This window comes from Monopterus albus, unplaced genomic scaffold (genome assembly GCF_001952655.1).
Source record: "Monopterus albus unplaced genomic scaffold, M_albus_1.0 scaffold19.1, whole genome shotgun sequence".
NCBI classification, from domain to species: domain Eukaryota; kingdom Metazoa; phylum Chordata; class Actinopteri; order Synbranchiformes; family Synbranchidae; genus Monopterus; species Monopterus albus.
This window is the reverse complement of record NW_018127899.1, coordinates 243264-263553: the sequence shown is the minus strand read 5'-3', so window position 1 is coordinate 263553 and position 20290 is coordinate 243264. Positions and strand designations below refer to the sequence as shown.

At 40.2% G+C, this 20290-nt stretch overlaps 1 protein-coding gene across 1 annotated transcript; it reads right to left on the bottom strand.

The window, feature by feature from the left end:
* Positions 1–10571: 10571 nt before the first annotated feature.
* Positions 10572–12443, bottom strand: tcf21 (transcription factor 21). The gene is made up of 2 exons (XM_020593545.1): positions 11760–12443; positions 10572–11006 (listed from the first exon to the last, which is right to left on the bottom strand). The coding sequence occupies exons 1-2, from the start codon at positions 12192–12194 to the stop codon at positions 10917–10919; spliced, it is 525 nt and encodes a 174-aa protein (XP_020449201.1). The 5' UTR covers positions 12195–12443; the 3' UTR covers positions 10572–10916.
* Between the last annotated feature and the right edge of the window lie 7847 nt (positions 12444–20290).

Genomic DNA, 20290 nt, shown 5'->3' with positions numbered 1-20290 from the left:
GGTAATACTTCTCTATGAGTGACACTTTGCTAAGATCATATGCTTTAAAGTTCAGTTTTTTGGGGGACAATTTTCAGCTTGTGTTCACAAAAAAGCCAAGCAGATTTCTCTGGCTTATAAACAGCCAAACAAGCCTTGGTAACAAGATGACACAGAGCTCAGAAAATACATGGCCCACATTTTTGTTCACAATTTGAACTGGCTCTCTGTAACTGGAAGAAGCTCATCCAAATAGAATATTTAATAGTATTCTAGTGAAGGTGGTGTCTTGGCCAACTGGAGACACACACACACACACACACACCTATACATACCAGTGCAGGGCCCCAGACAGCCCTCCACAATGAGGATGCCCCAGGGGAGTTTGGGTAACTCAGTCCCCTCTATCAGCCAACTGCTGTGTCACAAAGGGGCTCATATTACACACACGCGCACACACACATACACAGGTTCACATAATTAAATGCACAGAGTCCTGCAGATATACAAGTACATTCTCAATATTTAGGCATGCAAATACACTTGCTCATGTGATACACACACACACACACACACACACACACTTCCAGTATACATCAAGCTGAGTCTCCTTCATTGCTGTCTCCAAAGTGAAGCTTATAATAAAGGAGAGAGAGGATTAAGAGAACAGAGGAAGAGTGAAACTGAATTAATGCCCATAGATACCAACAGGAAAACTCACACACTCACTCACAACCCAGAACACACACTCCTCTCCAGCAATGCATTTTGACAAAGTTATTTCACAATAACAGTTGTTTTGTCCCTGGATTAAGTGACATTTTTATCATAGATGTTTTCAAAAAGCATGCGTGTTAACCTCACTTGTCACTTTGTAGAGTGCAAATGTATTTAACCGACTCTGTGTTTGTATGTGTGTGTGTATGTGTGTGTGTGTGTGCACTTGAGTTAAAAGTTGTTGTTATTGGCTGCAGGACTTAAGCTCAGGTCCAGTTTGGCTACAAGCTATGAACCTCAGACTTACACACACATAAACGTACACACAGTGGTTTGTTAAAGTGTATGGAGGGAATGCTGTGGTCACACCTGGGAATGTTCTTTCAGCTAACCTGCCCAACGCTTTCTCTCTTCATCATATCCTCTCTCTAGAGGTGGAAAGTAACAAAATGCATGCAATTTTTACTTGTGTTTATGTCTACCCTTAAACAGGTTTTATCTGTAGAACTAAGCATACGGAATGAGATTTGTCAATAAAAAACCCCCTTTCAGATAGGATTAAAACTGATGAAACCATTCAACGCCTTCATAAAAATTACTTATTAGAATACATAACACATAGAGAAGACATTTTTTACACTGATTTTTATAAAGTTTCACTTGTTAAGCATTTTTATAGCAGTAAAATCTTACTAAAATCAGAGCGGACACCTAATGATTTGCTTAACGTTTTGCGTTCAATGAGAAGTTCAATGTCATGTCTGTGCCATGTTGCAAATGTGATGTTACAGCCTGCAGCCAGTTAGCTTAGCTTAGCTTAAATATTGAAAAGAGGACAAACAGGTAAGCGGATTTTGTTACCTTCGGACAAAGTCAGTTTCTAATCTGTATGCTAAAATAAGATAAGTTCTGACTTCTTGGTCCGTCTGGATATTTAAAAGAAAAATATACACATGGTAATGATCTTCTCATCTAAGTGTAAATGCATTTCTAAAACTATTCCTTTAAGGCTCAAGTTTTAACTCATCACACCATCTCTTCCCCTGATTATTGGTAATCCAATAGTTTCTATTAAGAGCACTCAGTAAAATCTCTCCTCCCTCAGTGAATGAATTGTACCATCCAGGGGCAACGCCAGCACAGGAGAGATTATAATGCTGAGTTACCACACACACACACACACACACACACAGTTAGTTTAACACACAATAAGATGCTGTCACAATATGTACGATGCACATAGTCTCACAGTGTGAATTTTAATTCTGATTTGATTGCTATTAAAGTGGTTTTAAGACAGAGTTAATAGGTTTAGTCTGGCTCTAATCCTGGTTTAATGAAGGCCTTGGTGGGCTGCTTGTCTTTTTCATCATCCCGGACTTCAACTAATCATAATCCAAGCACTAAATTAATCATACACTTTATGGTAAGTGGAGGATGTGTGTGTTCTCTGTGTGTATATTGAGAAATAAATACATGGCCTATAACAGGGTTGTCTTTATGAGATTTGTTTATGGATCTGATCTTAAATAAGCACTTACAGCATAGTTTAATCATTTTTGACTTTCTTATTCTACTGTGTGTCAGGGTGTGTGCATGCATTCTTTACCATGCTCACTTGGGTGCATGCTCGCTCGCTCATTCGCTGGCTATCCCTATGTAACTGGAACCAACCTTCCCCTGTCAAAAATAAAAATCATTTGTCCGCTGCACGAGTGTGTCCATTAAATATGCATGGTGGAGGGAGCTAAGGGCCACTGGGGAAGAAAGCTGATACTCGGCTCTCCGGAAGGGCATCAGAGTACCAAGGTGGACAAATGGCATCTAGAATGAAAGAACAGAATGGAGAGATGGGGGGTTTGTCCCCCCCCCCCACACCCCAGACAGCTCACACTTAACTGATGAAATGTTCAACTTTTGGGGTCTAGCGAAAATGTCTCTTTCTCTCATATGTATTCTCACATAATGTAAGAGGGATATGGGAGAAGATGCCAAACTCTGTAGCTTTATTTAGAGTGTGATTATGTGGACAAGAAACTCTCACAGAGTTTCCCCCCTCCCCATAAAATTAGCACTGCACTCTTCTCCATTTTGAAACTGATATTTTGGAGTTAAGAGTAGAACTATGTTCTTTTCTGTTGTCTAATCTTATAGTTTTCTTTTTATCCTGCTCTTGAGGTCCAATCTCATCAAAGAGAAACACAGCAAGAGGATTGGCTTGGTGGCAACCACTCGCAGCTGGCATGCTGCTACTAGTAAGCTGGGAACATGGCAGTGTTAGTCAGTGCCAACAGCTCTCTGAGTTCTCTGTACTAGGCCATATACTCCCCTTGACATTTTTTTTTCTCAGGCCTGTACATAATTTCACTCAGTACAGAGTCAGTGTTCACATCTGTCAGTCTTCTTACTTCCCTCACTAAACATACAGTAGTTTTCCACTTTTCTTTTCTCAGCAGCCTCTCGGAGCTGTCAGTGCAGATGACTGTCCTACTGTGAGCTGCGTCCTTTCACTCACTAAATAAATCTGTCAAAATCCAGGTGTGTATGTGTGTCTTCTTGAATCTATATGAGGGAATGGAAATGAATGATTTTTCATGGTGTCAAACTTGTGGCCTTGCACGCTAATCTCATTATAGAAACTGTTTACTGTTCAGCCCTGTATTTGTACATTTTGACCTGAAAGGCTGAACATTTTGTGTTTCTCTTCTGTCACGATAACTCTCACTATATTTCACTCTGTACTTCTCTCTTCCTCTGTTATTACTCACTGTTTTCTTTCTTTGGTCATGTCCATCTGCTTCTTATAACACTGAGGCAGTCTGATCTGGTTTGCAGAAACCCCCTCTGAAAAATCTGCCATTTATTCACATACAACCAAAATAGTTCCCTTAAAAAAAAAAAAACTGTCCCAGCATTGTTTCAATAAGACGGTTAAATCTGGATCCAATTAAAACAGGGACCCCCTAAATTTCCTTCACACCCAGCTTGAGGAAGACACCAGATTAGAGGAATTTTTCCTTATTGCCAGATTTACTCTTTGTGGAATTCCATGGGATAATAATTGAGTCCACGTGTGCTCGATATTTCGATGTATAAATAAAAATGGCACATTGTTACAGGCACAGTTTTGACAAATCTATATTTTTATTCTTCTGGGTTTTTCCTGCAATCCTTGAAGCGTTGTTTGGAATAAAATCTTGGTCAGATTTCCATGGGGAAGAGGCGGAGGCCTAATTGAGATCAAATAAACAAAGTCACCTGTGAGTGATTTCAGCTTATAATGAAACACATGTTCGCTTAGTCAAACCTGTGCGTATGCCCGTACACACTCGCTCGGTTTGATAAAGCACTAAAACAGGTGTTTGTATTACTGCCATACACTGTGAAATTATGCACATGTCTAATGCTTCTACACTGGTACTGGCTTCTTGTTTAAATGCCCCCCTCCCCCACACACAGATACACACTAACCAAGGATTAGCCACTGCTGCTCATTAACTCCATGACTCAACAGTAGGTGCTTGTGTTCTGCTCCCCTGTGCAGTGACCCATCATTGTCCTGCTCCTTCTGGCTTTGTGAGTGCTCTGCTCTAACAAATGAATACCCACTTGTTAAACAAACCTAAGATGCTGCTTAGGTATCATAGTTGTCTGCACAATGTTATTCTAAGTGGTAATAATAAGAAAAGCATCTGTCTGACCCCTCTGCTGTTTGGTGAGTGGTCTGTGAAGAACTGTGGGAGCTGGATTTTGATTCTCCCTAATTGTAATAGACCTGAATCATCTAAAAACAACATATGGATAATTCTTAAGCACACATCACACATATATAGAGGCTTGTGAGTGCACTCACAGAAACACACATACTCTAAACACCGGTAATTGTGCCCACCTCGGAAAACATCTTTTAGTCAGATCCCCTTTCCTTCTACTAACACTGCTCTTACAGTATGGGTATGTGTGTGTGTGCGTGTGTGTCTAAGGGTGACCTCCTTTACTCTTTGCTTGCTCTTTGATCCCAAATTGCATTTGACTATCAACACTCCCTAAGCTCTAAACCATCCAATTACTACACTGTATTTTATAAGCTTAGCAGTTCAAGGCTTTAAGAAAAATCATTGTGCTTCCCTATGCAGCCAACATTGTTGTGCTATCCACAGTCCTGCAGATATTAAATAAATGCTTGAATAAAATCTTAATTTTAAACCAACCTCCTGGTTTTTCAGTTGCTTTCTTGTCTGACCCTCATGTCCATATAATACATATTAGTCATTTTAATTATTGTAACAAAGCACAGGCTGACAACTGCCTTGTTTAGGTCAAGACCCTTCACAGTCTGCTGAATATAAAGTACTTTTTGCTACTGTACATAAACCCATGGATGCAAGCAGGAACGTCAAACACCTCTTTGAGCTTATGTTTGGGTTTCACTTATAGTGGCTCTGTAGGAGGAGAATGATTAAAAGCACCCAAGATGGATAGACAGTGATTTGTTCTGCTTGTCCACATCAGCAATATGTTTGTGTGATAGTGTGAGGCTGAGTAAGCAAAATCAGGTTTTCTGAGCTTTGATGTGGCTGTGATGGGCGACAGCTTGGAGCATCACTTTTACATTTACTTCACAACTCAGTGTATGTTAAAAAAGAGAAAAAGTTGCAGTGTTTTTAAAATAATTTCTGCAAAAAATCTGCAAACTAAAATTCAAATCTGGATCTATATCAGCTAGTTTTTGTAATATACTGCATGTTGCAAGATTTCATGAGGAATATTTTGACATTTTGCTCTAATGCTGAGTTAAATTAAAAAATTCATACCACTTTCATTGTGTGTGTGTGTGTGTGTGTGTGTGTGTGTGTGTGTGTGTTCAAAATGAAGCTGGAGCCCATAGTCAGTTAGCATAGCTTACCATAAGGATGGAAACAAGGGAAAACAGCTGGGATGTCCAAAAATAACAAAATCTGCCAGCACTTCTAAAGCTCATTAACCAGTTCATATCTCTTGTTTAAACTGAACAAGTCTTTCTATCTTATTGTCACAGAGACTGAAAAACTCCTTTAAAATGTTCCAGTAACTGAAACCTCAGAGTTTCAGTGCTGTTTCCCCCTCATTTCAATAGTTTTAAAGACTTTGTCCTCTTTCTAAGCACTGTGGTGCTCCTCACTGATGTAAATAGACTGTAAAGGCTAAGCTGACCGACAGCAGAGCTGTGGCAAACATTCTACCTACTAAATTAAATAGATTTGATTTCAAGGTATGGATTCAAGCTACATATTGAAGTATGGATTTTTCCTTCCACACATAATTCTTTGTGATAGAGTCACAAGAGCTGACACAATTAAAAGGGTTTTTCCTATTGGAGCAAATAGTTCCAGTCAAAAACATTCAAGGTCAGGTTGTTTCTGGAAAACAATGCTGATGTTGGAATTTTCACTGCTTTGAGGAGCATAAACACCAGCACACTGACTGTCCTAAAGTGAAGGCACAAATCTCAAATAAAACCATACTATCTCTATGACTAGATACAATAAGGTAAAAGCAACCATTGGTTCTTTGTCTGAACTAAGGCTAGTTTGGAGAAGAAAAATCTGAACGCAGGCGGTGACAAGTTGAACAGAGCTGGCTCCAAAGGCGGCTCCTGCATTGACGTAAAGGAGGGCAGACTCATGGCAGACACCTGCTGTGCTCCTTTTAAATAATCACAAACTGATGCCAACAGTGGCACACACACACACACGAGTCTGAGCATGCCAGTAAACATGGGCTGGTGATCCGGGCAGGCCTCGGCTATCTTTGGCATCTCCTCTGCACTGGTGGCTGCTGTGCCAGGCTGCCCAAGCCGCGATGCCATCTGACGCAAACTGACAGCACTACCAGCTGTTCCCCAACCTTAGTCATGTTAGTATATCTGGGTTTTTTTTTTATCTGTTTTTTTTTTTTAAGTGCATGATTGTCATGGAGCTTTACACCATTTAAAGTGTTACACTGATGTTCATCCGTATTTTTTAAAAAGCCCATGAGACAAATTAATCACAGCAGTATGCACTATTGCACCAAAACATTTACTTAACATTGCTTCACAACCCTGTTTTTTTCATTAGTTTTTACTTTGTCTTCATCTTACAATGCCCCTAAATCCACCAGGATCCATGCAACGCCTATTTATTTCTCCGGTCTCCCTCCCATGTATTTGTTGGCCTTATTGCTTTTCTATGTACCAGATCCTCTGCTGCCATCTAATGGTTTCCTTAGGCACTGTTAGAACATTCCAGGGAAATATTTCACTGTAACATCCTTTTTCCTTTTTGAACATTAGTAAATAATAAGTGATGGAAATCTGTGCGCCATATTTAACTGTGTAACAATACATATCCACTGAGTTTGTAAACATTTAGTGGCTGAGGTTAAGACAAAAGCTAGTAGTGGCACCAGTTTGTGTCAGAGGGACTTTATTTATGCATTTCATTTCATCCCTCAGACTGGTGCTATTAGTATTAGAAGGCTGCCATCTTCAGGTCAAAACATACCACTAATTATTCCACATCTAGCTGTTATAATAAAGACTTTTCTTCTTTGAAATAATAACGGTATTCTGCAAGACATAAAAAGAAAATGTGGCTTGGTTGTATTATTGCTAGTAAACATTGTAACTGTTGCATGTGTTTTTGAATCGGACACTTTGGCGGGATCACCTAAATGGTGAGAAAAAAATATAAGGTTGAAAATCGCAATAAATTGTAAAGAAATTAAATCAGTGGTTCATAACCTTTGTAGCTTGTGAAACTTACAAAAAGCTGTGTAGGCTAAGCCCCTTGTCTATTACTAACGAAACTTCTCAGATGCTTTCATGTAAATAATTATGCAAGATGCTAAATAATGTGGTATACAATATTTTACAAACATTCTTAAAAGGCTGAAGGTGACAACAGAACTAGAAGCAAATTGAACCTTCATCTGTAAAAGACAGGATGAACGCTACTCTAAATTTTTAAATATTTTAGTCAAAGAAAGCACAAAGGTGGCGCTTCAAGCTGATTTGATGTAGGGCAAATATTACAGCAGTCCTATAGGCAAGGTTTTGCACTATGTTGTGTTAATATAACACCCTGATTTGTATTGTGTGGATGCCTAGAGACAGTCGTCAGGTCCAAATATATCCCCAAGCCACCTTGTATTTTGTCCAGAAGATGGCAGTCTGAGAGCACCACAGATTGATTCAGGGCTGTTTGGGGAGTAATAAAATGCTAATAGTAATGTAATCTTTTCTGATGATTTTTTTGGAATTGTTGCAAAATTACAGCTGTGTATGTCTTTCCACTAATATAGCTGTTTAAAGAAAGAGATGCTGGAATGTACAGTATAAACTGTTGAATGTAGCCAACACTATTACAGTGAATTGGCCATACAAGCAGTCATGACAAAATAATGCAAGAGCTCTGACGGAACAGTGAGGGCAGATGGGGAGCATGATGAGATCAGCTGGAACACAATGTGATTTCTTTCCTCCCCTCTGTCTGTGGACCTTTTCCACATCACAGTTTGGGCAGTCGTCCAACAAAACAATTATCAAGCATGGGAATCCCAGCTCTGCTCTCATGCATACCCCTCCCTCCTCTCTCTACACTATCTTTCCTCCTCTCTTGCTCCCTGCAGCTGGCTTCAGGCGAGAGGAGGCCAAGTTTATTTTCTCCACGGTGGTCTCTTTGGGGTGGCGGCGAGGCCCCTGCCACACTGCCACTGATGTATTAGGTGAGGGTCTTTGGAGAAATGTCGGTGCGGCTCTTTTATAAGGCCTACACTACTCAGTCTTATTGTTTCTATCAAAGTATGCTTGGTGCGGTCTTTTTTTTTTGCATGGACAGAGAATGAGTGTTTGTAACAGACATCTGGCAAAAAGTAGTCCTAATGATGAAATAAGCAAGAATACAGCTGAATAAAAAATTAGCATGTAAGCCTCGTAAATAATGTAAATATCTCCATGACAACTGAAAAGACTCCATTTGTCAGTAAAGATCACAGGATGCCACTGAATGTTGAAAGAAAGCCAGAAAGAAGACACCAAGTTAGGATTAGTTTGTGAAATATTTTCTAAGGTCAAGAGTAAAGTTTCACCTTCAGTTTAAATGTAACTCGGGGTGTCCGGGCCACTGCAGTGGTATGTATAGGTGTGCGTACTTACCATTTGTGGTAAACTTACCTTAGTAAGAGAAGCTATGTCTCAATGAAAAAAATACTCAAATAGTCAAAGTCTCACATTCACACTTTTCTAGGAGTATTACTAGCAAAATATATTCAAAGTATCAAATACTCTTACAAAGAGAATGGCTCCAAGCCAGTGTCAGATTATCACTGTGTAAGTAACTCACTTTTAATGCACAATGATGACACATGCTGTAGTTAGACTGAGCTCACATCATCTGGAGTTTTACTGTAGTGGCCTACTCAAACTGAAATAGGTTTATGTTTTAAAAAGATAGTGTGTGTGTGTAAAATAAAATAAAAAAATGTATTACAAATACATTTATAATGTATCATATCTTCAAATATATGAAAGGTTCTGTATGTAAAATGTACCCAGTACCTATAGTACACTGCATAGTACCCAGCTTTTAGATGCTGTGGAGTAGAAAATATATTAAGTAACGCAAGCAACTAAGTAAAGCATTCTTTTAAAATATGCAAAAGAAATGCCTTAAGCTTTGTTTTTTCAACAGAACAAGTGTGTTTTATGGAGCATGGCGTCCATATGCAAGTTGAGTTTTAAGCTGTTGTAGGCAGGTCATGCTTTCTTTTTATTACCCTGACAGAGCTTGGGACCACCCTTGCTGGAGGAGGGAGAGAGTGTCAGAGATAGATAGACATAGATAAAAAGGAAAGGGACTCTGCTAAAAAAAAAAAAAAGTTCATATACCAATTTGACACTTCTCTAGCAGTTTCTTTTAAACTTTCATCCCGCATAAATAACTGTCGGCATGATGTAAACACAGCGGTCATAACCCGGAGAAATTAAAACAACAGGTCTGGGAAAAAAAAAAAAAGTTCATCTACCAAGTTGACACTTCTCTAGCAGTTTCTTTTAAACTTTCATCCCGCATAAATAACTGTCGGCATGATGTAAACACAGCGGTCATAACCCGGAGAAATTAAAACAACAGGTCTGGGAGGGGGTTCAAGCGCGAAGCTCTTCTACAACTGTGAAATTATCCAAGATGTCTTCCGACCTGGGGCGTCTCGGACCGGGGGTCTCAATTCTGATTGGCTGAAGCTTAATAGTCGGTCCAATCCGTGCACACCTGTAGGCGCGTGATAGTTAATTAGCCTAAATGTAGCCTAAATAGCCTATGCTAACTAAAATTCACATTTAACGTTTACTTGGGCCTGATAATGTTTTAAAAATAAAAATTATAAACAGGTTGTTGTATAATTGAATAAAGATTTACAAAATGTGCTGCTTAGTGGCTGTCACGTTAAATTAAAAGCAATTATATCCGCAGACCTAGGCCTATTAGCATATTATAAACCTCAAACTGTGCATTTTAAGACTACCTTTTTCAACATTTACCACCGAAGCTGATAAGGAGATCAACTTAATTTGACTTGTTTAAATTACAAGAGCACTAACTACATTTTTTTAGGATCACAGATAATCTTTGAATGGCAAAATGTTTGTTTATGTAATGACAGCCACATCCACCTCTATCTGTTAGAAACAACAGAGGAAGAATTATCTGCACAGACGCTTTGTTGGTGCTCAGATTCTGCTATTCTCAAGGAGTGGAGTGATAAGAGAGGTTACTAGGTCAAAGCATGGGCCACACACGAAAAAAAAAAATACATTGGGTACACGGAGTGTAAAGGTGATACAAATATATTTTATATACATGTAATCTGTACAACCATTTGAAGGAGTGGACACTTTTCCATCCATATAGGCCTAACGCAGCTGCCAAAACAGGCCTGCATGAGTAAATATGCATCGGCAGTGTATAAACAAGCCATTTAATACACATAGTTTACCTTTGAACCAGCAAAGACAACACTAAGTGACATAATGAGTTTAAATAAAATTCTACTTTTCTTTACGGGAACGAATGAAAGGACATACTCCCTGCGTAATTCCCACTCAGAGCCTGCGGAGACGAAACGTGCATTTCAGTCACAAGGTTTTTCTTGGAAATGAGCGGTTCCCTTGAGAAACATACTGAGGTGTCCGTGTGGCTGCATCAAGACGCCGTCGTTCCACATAACCTTGTTGTATTCAGCATCTCCTTCAAATCGTTCTCCGGTTTACCTGCAACCATGAAAGGCCACGTCTGCGGAGGAAAATACAGTCAGATAAACAGCTCCTTAACACCATCAATGAATCAAAACAAACGGTTATGTGTCAGTTAAATCACATGCACGGATTGGGTGAATGAATTTTTTTTTATAAAAAGCGATTATTATGATCAGATGCATTGAATAAAAAAGTGTGGCCTCTGCAGCTCCACTGTTCTGACGTGTAATTTTCCAACAAGCTCATAGTCATACGATTTAAATGTGTCCGATAATGGGTCTGACAGTTAGTTGAGGGCTTTTAGCGAATATAATAGGCTACTTTCTCTTCTAGATCCGATATGACGTTATTTTCACGTAGTTACACCACTGCATCAGCTAGATTACTCTGTCAATTTTTTGCGATATAAAAAGACAGGCCTATATTTATTATAGTTGGCAAACCAGTTTTGCTCTGAGGTAAAGGTGTCTGCATATTGCAGACAGCATAAAGAGAAAATTAGTCTCTTCCTCGATGCACCTGCTTGATAAGGCTACCACCCTAATTTATCACCTTGGTTTGGTACTATATCAGGTTCAGTGTGGCGTCTGCAGCCCTGGTTAAAATAAGTTCTAATCAGTTCTTAAATAAAAAATTAAAACAGAATAAATAGTATGGGTCATTATGATTTAAACAGAATCACTCAGTAACTCCTGTATTGTTATAATATTGGAGGGAATACAAATTGGCCTTATAAATGCTGTCTCAGTTGCGGTTTCCCTAAACTCCAGTCTCCCGTCTCCCGTCTTACCAGGTTAACAGGGTGGATATATCCGTTTTCATATTTGTCGTTGGCCAGTATCTGCCGGAGGTGCGCGATGTAGCTGGAGGCGAGGCGCAGGGTGTCCAGTTTTGAGAGCTTGGTGTCCGGCGGAACCCAGGGTAAGGAAGTCTTCAGCCGGGAGAAGGCCTTGGACAGGACGCGCATCCTGGCTCTCTCCCGGGCGTTGGCCGCGTTCCTCTGCACCTGCTTGCCCTCCTTTTGTGCGACACCCTTGGGTGCCGTTTTCCGGGACGCTGTCTTCCTTTTCTTGCCCGGCGCGCCTCTCCGGTCGTCGCTTGCGCAAGTGCCCTCGCAATTGGAGCTCTCTTCTGTGCTCTCGTTTGAGTCTTTGCCAGAGGAGCCAAACTTCAGGATGCCGTCAAGGAGCTCATCGTCGACATCGCTTAGAGACCCGGTGGACATGGTGAACTGGAGTCTCCAACTGGAGCGGGCTCAAAACATGGGAGCGGGAAGCTTCGGCTGGGCAGGAATGAACAGGGTTGGCAAACACACGCTTTAGTGGCGTGTCAAGAACCGCTAACTGTGCGTGGACAGAGCAGAAAGGAGCAGACGTTTTATCTCCGTGACCATAGAGGGCGTTACCTCATGCAGGGAGGAGACACCAGTGCTGGTTCCCAACGGTTTGTAGGACCCCAATGGACCTTGGATGAGTCCCCAGTAAAATACTGATTTGTTTAAACACAGTTGGGGAATGAATAATGGTGAAGAGATATGGTCAAATGACTGAAATCTTTCTATTTCTGAACCCCTTGAACTCAGTGGGACCCTAAACTTTAGTTTGAGAGGGTTTGTGAATGACTTGGTAAAAAAAAAAGAGGGGGCACAGATTGCAAACACACAAAAGTTCAAATTGGAGTATTTACATACTGCCATTAAAATGCAAACAGCTCCTTCATCCTGATTGAAAATGGATTTGAATATAAATATGGTTGACACTTAAAAAAAACAAAAACATTTTGGAAGCAATAAAAATTGTAATATTGTCTGTCAAACTAGTGGCTGGGCCCATTTTTGTTCACATTAGGTTTAGAGGTTAACCTTTAAAACTCAAGACAAATGTCATACAAGCTGAAGCACAAATAGGAAACCATTCTCTTAAAGACTAAAGTCTAAAACAAAATCACATAGGGTTAAAAAAATAAATAAGTGGCAAACATTCTTTGTATGTATAATTTTGCAAATGTAAATGGCATAAAGATGTTTATTCTTATAACCTAGAAATCAGTTTGAAATATGACTAAATTGCAATATTTTGTTTTTTTATTATATGTTATCTTTTAGAGGCTATGTGTCTTAGATCAATAGTCATCATTGTAAAAATATGGTCAAAAAAGTTATTTTAACTATCAAATAAATCATAAATCAATATATTCTTACACAATAATATTTCTGACTTATCAGAAAATCAGTATTTAGCCTGTTCCGCTCACAGAGCCCATGTAACTTTCAGCACATCTTGCCAGTTAACGGGATAAAGTGCAAGGACAGAGGGGGTGTCATGTCTCGAATGGCAAACTGGCGCCTTGGTCCCCTCTGATGTAATGGATACCCGGCACCCACAATCCTCTGTTTGGCCTTCCACATCATTCCACACCGATGCTCTATGCACTAGTCCACTCAGGGCCAAGTCCAAACAACAAGTCTCTGGAGCTACGTCTCTGTGGGCGTGGGTGCACCAGAAGAACACATCACTTTTTTCTCTAAACTCTTCATTGTGATACCGAAAGACTGAACTATGTCAGTTTATGTGAATGCATTTGGTTATGTTTGTGTCTGAAGCAGCACACTTACATGCAGCTGTAGATCCTACTGGTGGATGCAGGGTTGTGTGTGTATCTGTGTGTGTGAGTGAACACAATGCCTTTGCCTAGACAGCTAAAGCGGGTGCAAGGATAAGAGGTGTGTCTCTTGAGAGCTGACCTTTAACCCCTTTGCTTCCGGTGTTACAGAGCATCTAACCAAGCAGCAACCTTAAGTTTTAGCCTCAATGATACTAACAACCACAGCTTGATCAAATAATTGGAAATGTTTAAAATCTTTAAAGGAACAAAGGGATAGATATTACAAATTTCAAAGAACAAGACATTTTGGAAGGAAGTTCACACAACTGAGCCACAAGAGAGAAGGGCAGCGCTATACAGAACAGACAGAAAAAGAGAGAAAGTCAGAGGTAGGTGTGGGAACAGAGTCAGGAAGAAAAAAAGAAGGGGGCTTAATCTTGTGGGTGGGCTGCAAATCAAAGCACTTAATGGAAAAGTAATAATAGAGGCTGCTGGATTGATGATCACCTCTGAGATACACAGATCCACCAGAGAGTTTTGAGAGAGTGAGGGAGATGGAGATGAACTAAAATAGCTCATGAAAAGACTCACGCTGTCCTTTTTCCCCTCTCCCCTCTGCGTGGATAAAAGACAGACCCTGATGTAATCCTATCATAACTATTATTTCTACTCGTAGGCTGGAATACTCATGTGGTCTGTACTGGAGAAGACTGTGTCACTTATTATATGAAAGTTCTTAGCATTAGATTAGACTTTTTTTTTTTGTTACAATCCTTCATGTGAATGATAAAACAAACTACAATGAGTGTTTAGGAAACCTTTTCATCATTTTCCATTCCAAGAGCCTCGGTCACACACACACACAGTGACATGAGGCAACAGGTGGAAGGGGGGTGGAGGGAGAAAGATGGCAAGAGAAAAAAGAGGGGACCCTGGCGTTTATGGAGGGACAGGCTGCTAATTAGCCGGTTTTGGGTCAGAGGTTAGGCTGGTTGTGTGATGTCACCATGAAGGGACAGGTTCCAGATGTTGCTCGCAGGGCCACCGAGGGGGACATCATCATTTCTGACTCACATGGATAAAACACCTTTGTTTAAAGTGAATTAATTTACAGTAATATGGAGCATAAAATGGAATTGAAAACAAGACTTTCACAAAATAGTTTTTCTCATCCTCTTTCCTAGCCCTGAAAAAGGCAAAGAAACCTGGGGACAATACATTACAGTGTGGAAAGACCTACTAATGTGAGAGAAATAGAGCATAATATGAAACAAAACACAGTTCTATTTACTGGGAAAACATTCCACATGTGTTTTTTGTAATTCAACAAATGCAATGAAAAACAAAAAATGAAAACAGAAGTTCCTTGGTGGCTGTATGGACAAACAGAATGAGAAACTGCAATTTGGACCAATGCTTCGGGTGAGAAAAACATCATCCATCTATGTCTAAGCTATCTAGTTCTCTGTCCCTTATCACAGCCATACTCCCCCAACACACATACAGTACACAGTCACACGCACATACTGTATGCACAAACTGCTGTTCACCTTAGTTCAAGTAGAATTTCTAAAAAAAGAAGAAAAATCAAAGCAAAATAACCAAAAGAGAGGTTACAGAGAGTGCAGAGATACAGCAGGAAGCAGAGCAAAGTCACTGCAAAAGGATATGGCAGACAAACTGGGCAATAAGAGAGAATTATGAACATGTTTATGGGAGTGGAAATATCATATTATATTTCAGAAAGACTTCAGTCCTTTGATATTCAGTGACAGGAACATCCGGGGGGAGGCAAACAGTGATTTTCCAGAATAAGACAGATATTCTCTCATGTTGTAGGTTAATGACCTGGAAGTCTTGTCCTTAAAGTGTGAGGGAGTCCAAGGGTATTGGTCTCTGGAATGTCTGCACACATGCGCACTTACTCTGTCTGCATTAGAGTGTTAAATGTATTGGGTTTCACGAAGGCTATGAAAGACAGATAATGTTGTGCAACATACAGCTACTGTACATACAGTATGTGAAAAATAAAATCAGAGAATCTGTGTAATGCCCATGAAGGGTTGCTTTAATGTCCCTTTCCTCCATCATCTCACTGGCTGGTCAGATGACTGAGACAGCAGGCTGTCACTGTCATCAAAAACACTGAGTTGTCACATTCACGCTAATACCCATTCATAGCTAAGTCTATAATAATCAGCTAAATCTGATAACGCTGTTGATGTGTGTGAATTACATGCATGCTCAATAATGGTTTTAGGTTGTTTCAGCAAGGAGATGTTCAATATAATGTGACACTGGCTGTTTTTTTTTTAGATTTTAGATGCATGAAAAACGATGGGTATGAAAAATGCTAGCCTAAGAGTGACTAGAGGGCCTAACTGGAGAGAGGGTTTTAAGCTTTAACCAGTTTAATGTGATGGACTGTAGTCCCAGCATGCTGTTCTTCTCCTTGAAGGTCATTTGCTTGGTGGCTAGTTGTTAAAGAGAAATGAAGACAAATGAAGGTCACAGAAGAAAAAAAAAAGAAATCAACCTTTGGACAAGTGAAAGGAGAGAAACAGACATAAGTAACAAGGCATAGACTGCAAAACAATCAGCAAATGTATGAAAAGATTCACAAAGTCTGTCCCTGATATCGCCAACAGGCGTTGCTGTACTGGTGGCACTACCCAGAGTGCACACACACACACACACCATCACACAAGCTGTACTGGCTTGAAGTTGAACTGGCTGAGAAGCTAAAGTGTTCTGTCGGAAGTAAGTGAGACGTGGTGCAGCTGCAGTTCGAGTGTGTTTGTGTGTGCATGTGTTCTGTTACAGTGTGTGCCACTTTTTAACCTCTGCTGCAACCTCAGGTCTAACATGTGGCCTGGTGATCGGATGCACAGATAAAAGCAGAGAGTGCGTGTGTGTGGCTTCACTTTGCAACACTGTGCAGAAGGGTAGTGTGGGACCTAGCGCTGGGTTACAGAGTCAGAGGTCTGGTCTGCGTCACCGTGACTGAGACTACACTTTATAAACAGAGAGGGAGAGGGACACCGCTGAGTTTTCTATCTCGCCTAGCGGTACTGTATGGATGACTGTGTGCATGTGGTTTGATCTTCTAACAGGCCAGAACTCCCAGCACCCTACTAAATCCTGCTCAGTGGCTGTTCGTTCTCTCCCCTTCTTGCTCTCCATCACTCAGATTTGCCCCCCATCTGCCCTCCTCCACTATCCCTACTGCTGTTGTTGGATGTCTGGTCAGTTCTGTCTAGCCAAAACAAACTGAATCAAAACAGTTGTGGAAAAAAAAAGACTATTTAGCCAAAATGCGGCCACACACTGTTTAAAATGCTGTTTAAACATTAATACCTGCATTTGTGTGTTGTATACATAAAAGCAGATGTAGAGGTACTTCATGGGACAAAAGCAGTGAAAATCTAAAAAATGAAAAGGTCAATATAAAGTGTAAAAATAGTATCAGTCACTTCAATTAATCTTTTTTTCTGAGGTGAAAACCAAGTCACATTTCATAAAGTTAAAATGGAAATTCTCAATTTGTTTTTAAGACAACAGTAAATAGAAAATATGCACAAATAGGAGAAAGAATAGGAGAAAAGAGACACAATGTATTTATAAATATACATGTATAACTTTTAACATAACAAATGTATATACCAACTTTTGCAAATCAATTCAAACAAATGTTTTTCCTTTAATTTTTTTCAACCCTGACCTTAATCTGACAGCACAACAGTTCCCAGAACAGAATACCAAAGATCTGGGAGTGGTACTGCAGCCTAAAAAAGACTCTGACTAACACTAATCACAGATAGAGAGCATATAAAATCCACTGTATTCAACCATATTTTAGATTTGATTCAACTTTATTGTCATTACCCATGTACAAGTGCACGATAAAGAAATGCAGTTTAGCATCTAACCTGAAGTTAAAGAAGCAAAGGATCATTTTCTGTACTGTACTTTTTATACATGTCAAATTTACATCAATAGGTGATTGCTATAAAATTCGGAAGTAAAATGTTGAGCATATTTCTTGAGCAGAAGCAGAACAGAACTTTAGAGTTAAAATAAAAATATTAAGTATTAAAGAAGGATCTGACTGTCTATATAGGAGGTGCCTCATACTCCAGGTTTAAGGTGAGATGGTGCAGTTGTTCTTAGCATGCCACCTTTAAATATTATATTTAAGATTGAAAGGAGGGATCAGATGTTTGACTAAAAGTACCAATCATCCAAGACCAAATCATTTTACATCCCTAATCTCTGTTGGAGCATTGTAAATGAAGGGAGATATAATGTCAGGATTGTCATTACACAAACCTAATTAGCAGTGCAATGCTGGACTGTGGCACATTCACACCTGATTAGTCAGGCTATTGTTAACACAGAGGGTGATGATGGAGAGGGGCGTTAAACACCGCTGCTTATTGGCTGGATCAAGTTCTATGCTTTGATCTTCATCCTCCTCATTACTTAGTGGGGAACAACAGGTGTGTGTATGTGTGTGTTTATATATGAAAACTGCAACATGTTCAATAAGGTGCACAAATTCCTGAGTTGTTACCAAGAGGACAAACTTGTTTACTGAGTGTTATGCAGTACTCATAGTCAACTTTTGCTTGAAGTACAGCAACTTTATTTTGAAAAAACTAAATGAAATGGTCTCATCACACTGTATCTCCTGTCTCAGCCATTTAGCTACCTCATAGTTTCACACTTACAAACAGAGCACTAGTACAGATACACTCATACTCTAATTATCTATAACTTTCTATGGAATCAATGGCACTTACTGTAGCTTAGGGTGCAGAGAGAGACAGGCAGAGTATTATCAGACCCCAGGAAGAGAGATAGAGTAGTCCCTGAGGACACCACACAGTTAGACCAGTGAAACACCCTGATTGGGGTGTGTGTTTGTGTGTCTTTACACTTATGTATTTCTTTGCGTGTGCCTCTGCGGATATGGGTGTCAGCCTGCTCTTGTCTGCATGAACAAACTCCAGGCTCGAGCAAGATACACCCACATAACCTGCAGATATCTCTGTATAATTCTAAGCAGAACTGCTGATACCCGGGGACGTGCTGACTGCCCCGAATGCAGGAAAACCTCTGCTTTCATGTGCAAAGACATTACACATATCCCACCATCTCCTCCTCCTCCTTGTCCCTGGCTGCTTCCCTCCAGCCCTCAATCTCTTTGCAGGTCCCACAGGGAACCCTCGCCCCCGCCAGGCCCAGGATCGAGGCTCCTCCTGGGCTACTCTGCTGATACTCCCCACATCTCTAGGAGTGGGTCTGATGCACAGGGAGGGAACTTGGACAAACATTGCGCATTTGACCTATGTGTACACTTTCTTACACACACCCTCACACACTATCATACTGTGCATACACTGAAAGCCATAGAATACACAACAACAAAACACCTACACTCTTGTAATATAATCATGAAAAGCCACTGGTTTTATTTATGGCAGAAAAAAATGGGTTTGGAGACAAGGAAAAGTGAAAAAACACAAAGAAAGAAATGATGAAATGGAATGGGCATACTTGCTTTTTATTTGGCATATCACTGATCTGACGGTGTCTTTATGTAGCTGACCTTAGCAGCACCTTCTCACATGTCATTTCAAACTAATCTGTTTGTGCAAGTGTGTGTATCAGTTCTCCCATGAGACACAAACATAATGCTACCGGAGGCTAACAGGAGATGTCAAAGTGAGATGTGAGCTGTGATAATAGTGCGTCTCTCTGACACACACACCCACACCCACACCCACCCACACACACACACACACACACGCACACAGGTCTAACACTAAATCTCAAGAGACCCTAAAGATCCTCTGAACCCCAAGTCCCACAGCAGGAAGCAGACAAGTGTGTGTGTGTGTTACCTCATTAGTGTGTGCACATGTTTGTTTATGTGTGTTTGACCCAAGCTCCGGTGCAGCTAACAGACAGGTCCACTTAATAGCAGAGGAGAGACACAACAGCACCTTACCTTTACTGAATAATCACAAACAGATGTGCTAAATGTTAGCTGTAGCATTTAATTATTATATTACGATGCTAAAAGTGCAAGAGCATTTCTCATGAGTCTCTATCTGCAATCACAAAGAGGCAGGCTAATTATGGTACATCCTATGTTGCAGACAGTTTTGCTCAAATTTGATGGGCATTTGAAATCCCTGTATCCAGCATAAAGTATAAAGCAAAAAAAAACAAACAAAACTCATACATTGGTGATGAGTATGTCTGAGTAAAATATGTACTGTAAAGACATAGCGTTTGAATTTCCAACCATTGACCTCTTGTAGAAGACGTGGACCTCTGTCATCTAAAACTGTGCTGATGCTTCTGAAACAGTATGTGAATTTCTCTTTTCCTAACTGATTCACTAGGGTATTAACTTCTCCACAAAAGACATGTGGCACCAGCTACAAGGGCATATGAATGAATTACATCGATCCACTTTCTAGCCCATACTGGATGCTCAGCGTTGTGACGCATTACACTGAACATACAGTCAGCCTTCTTATGCTGCTGAGGTGGGCTCTTCCAAGACTGATGATACCTCAGTCAATCTTTCCTACTTTTCAACTATACACTGTTTCTTCTTGGCTGTGGAAAAAAACACAGAGTAGATCCATCAGTGAAATGGTTATACTTATCTTTCCCTTGTTCCCCTGGATGATAATTAAAGAT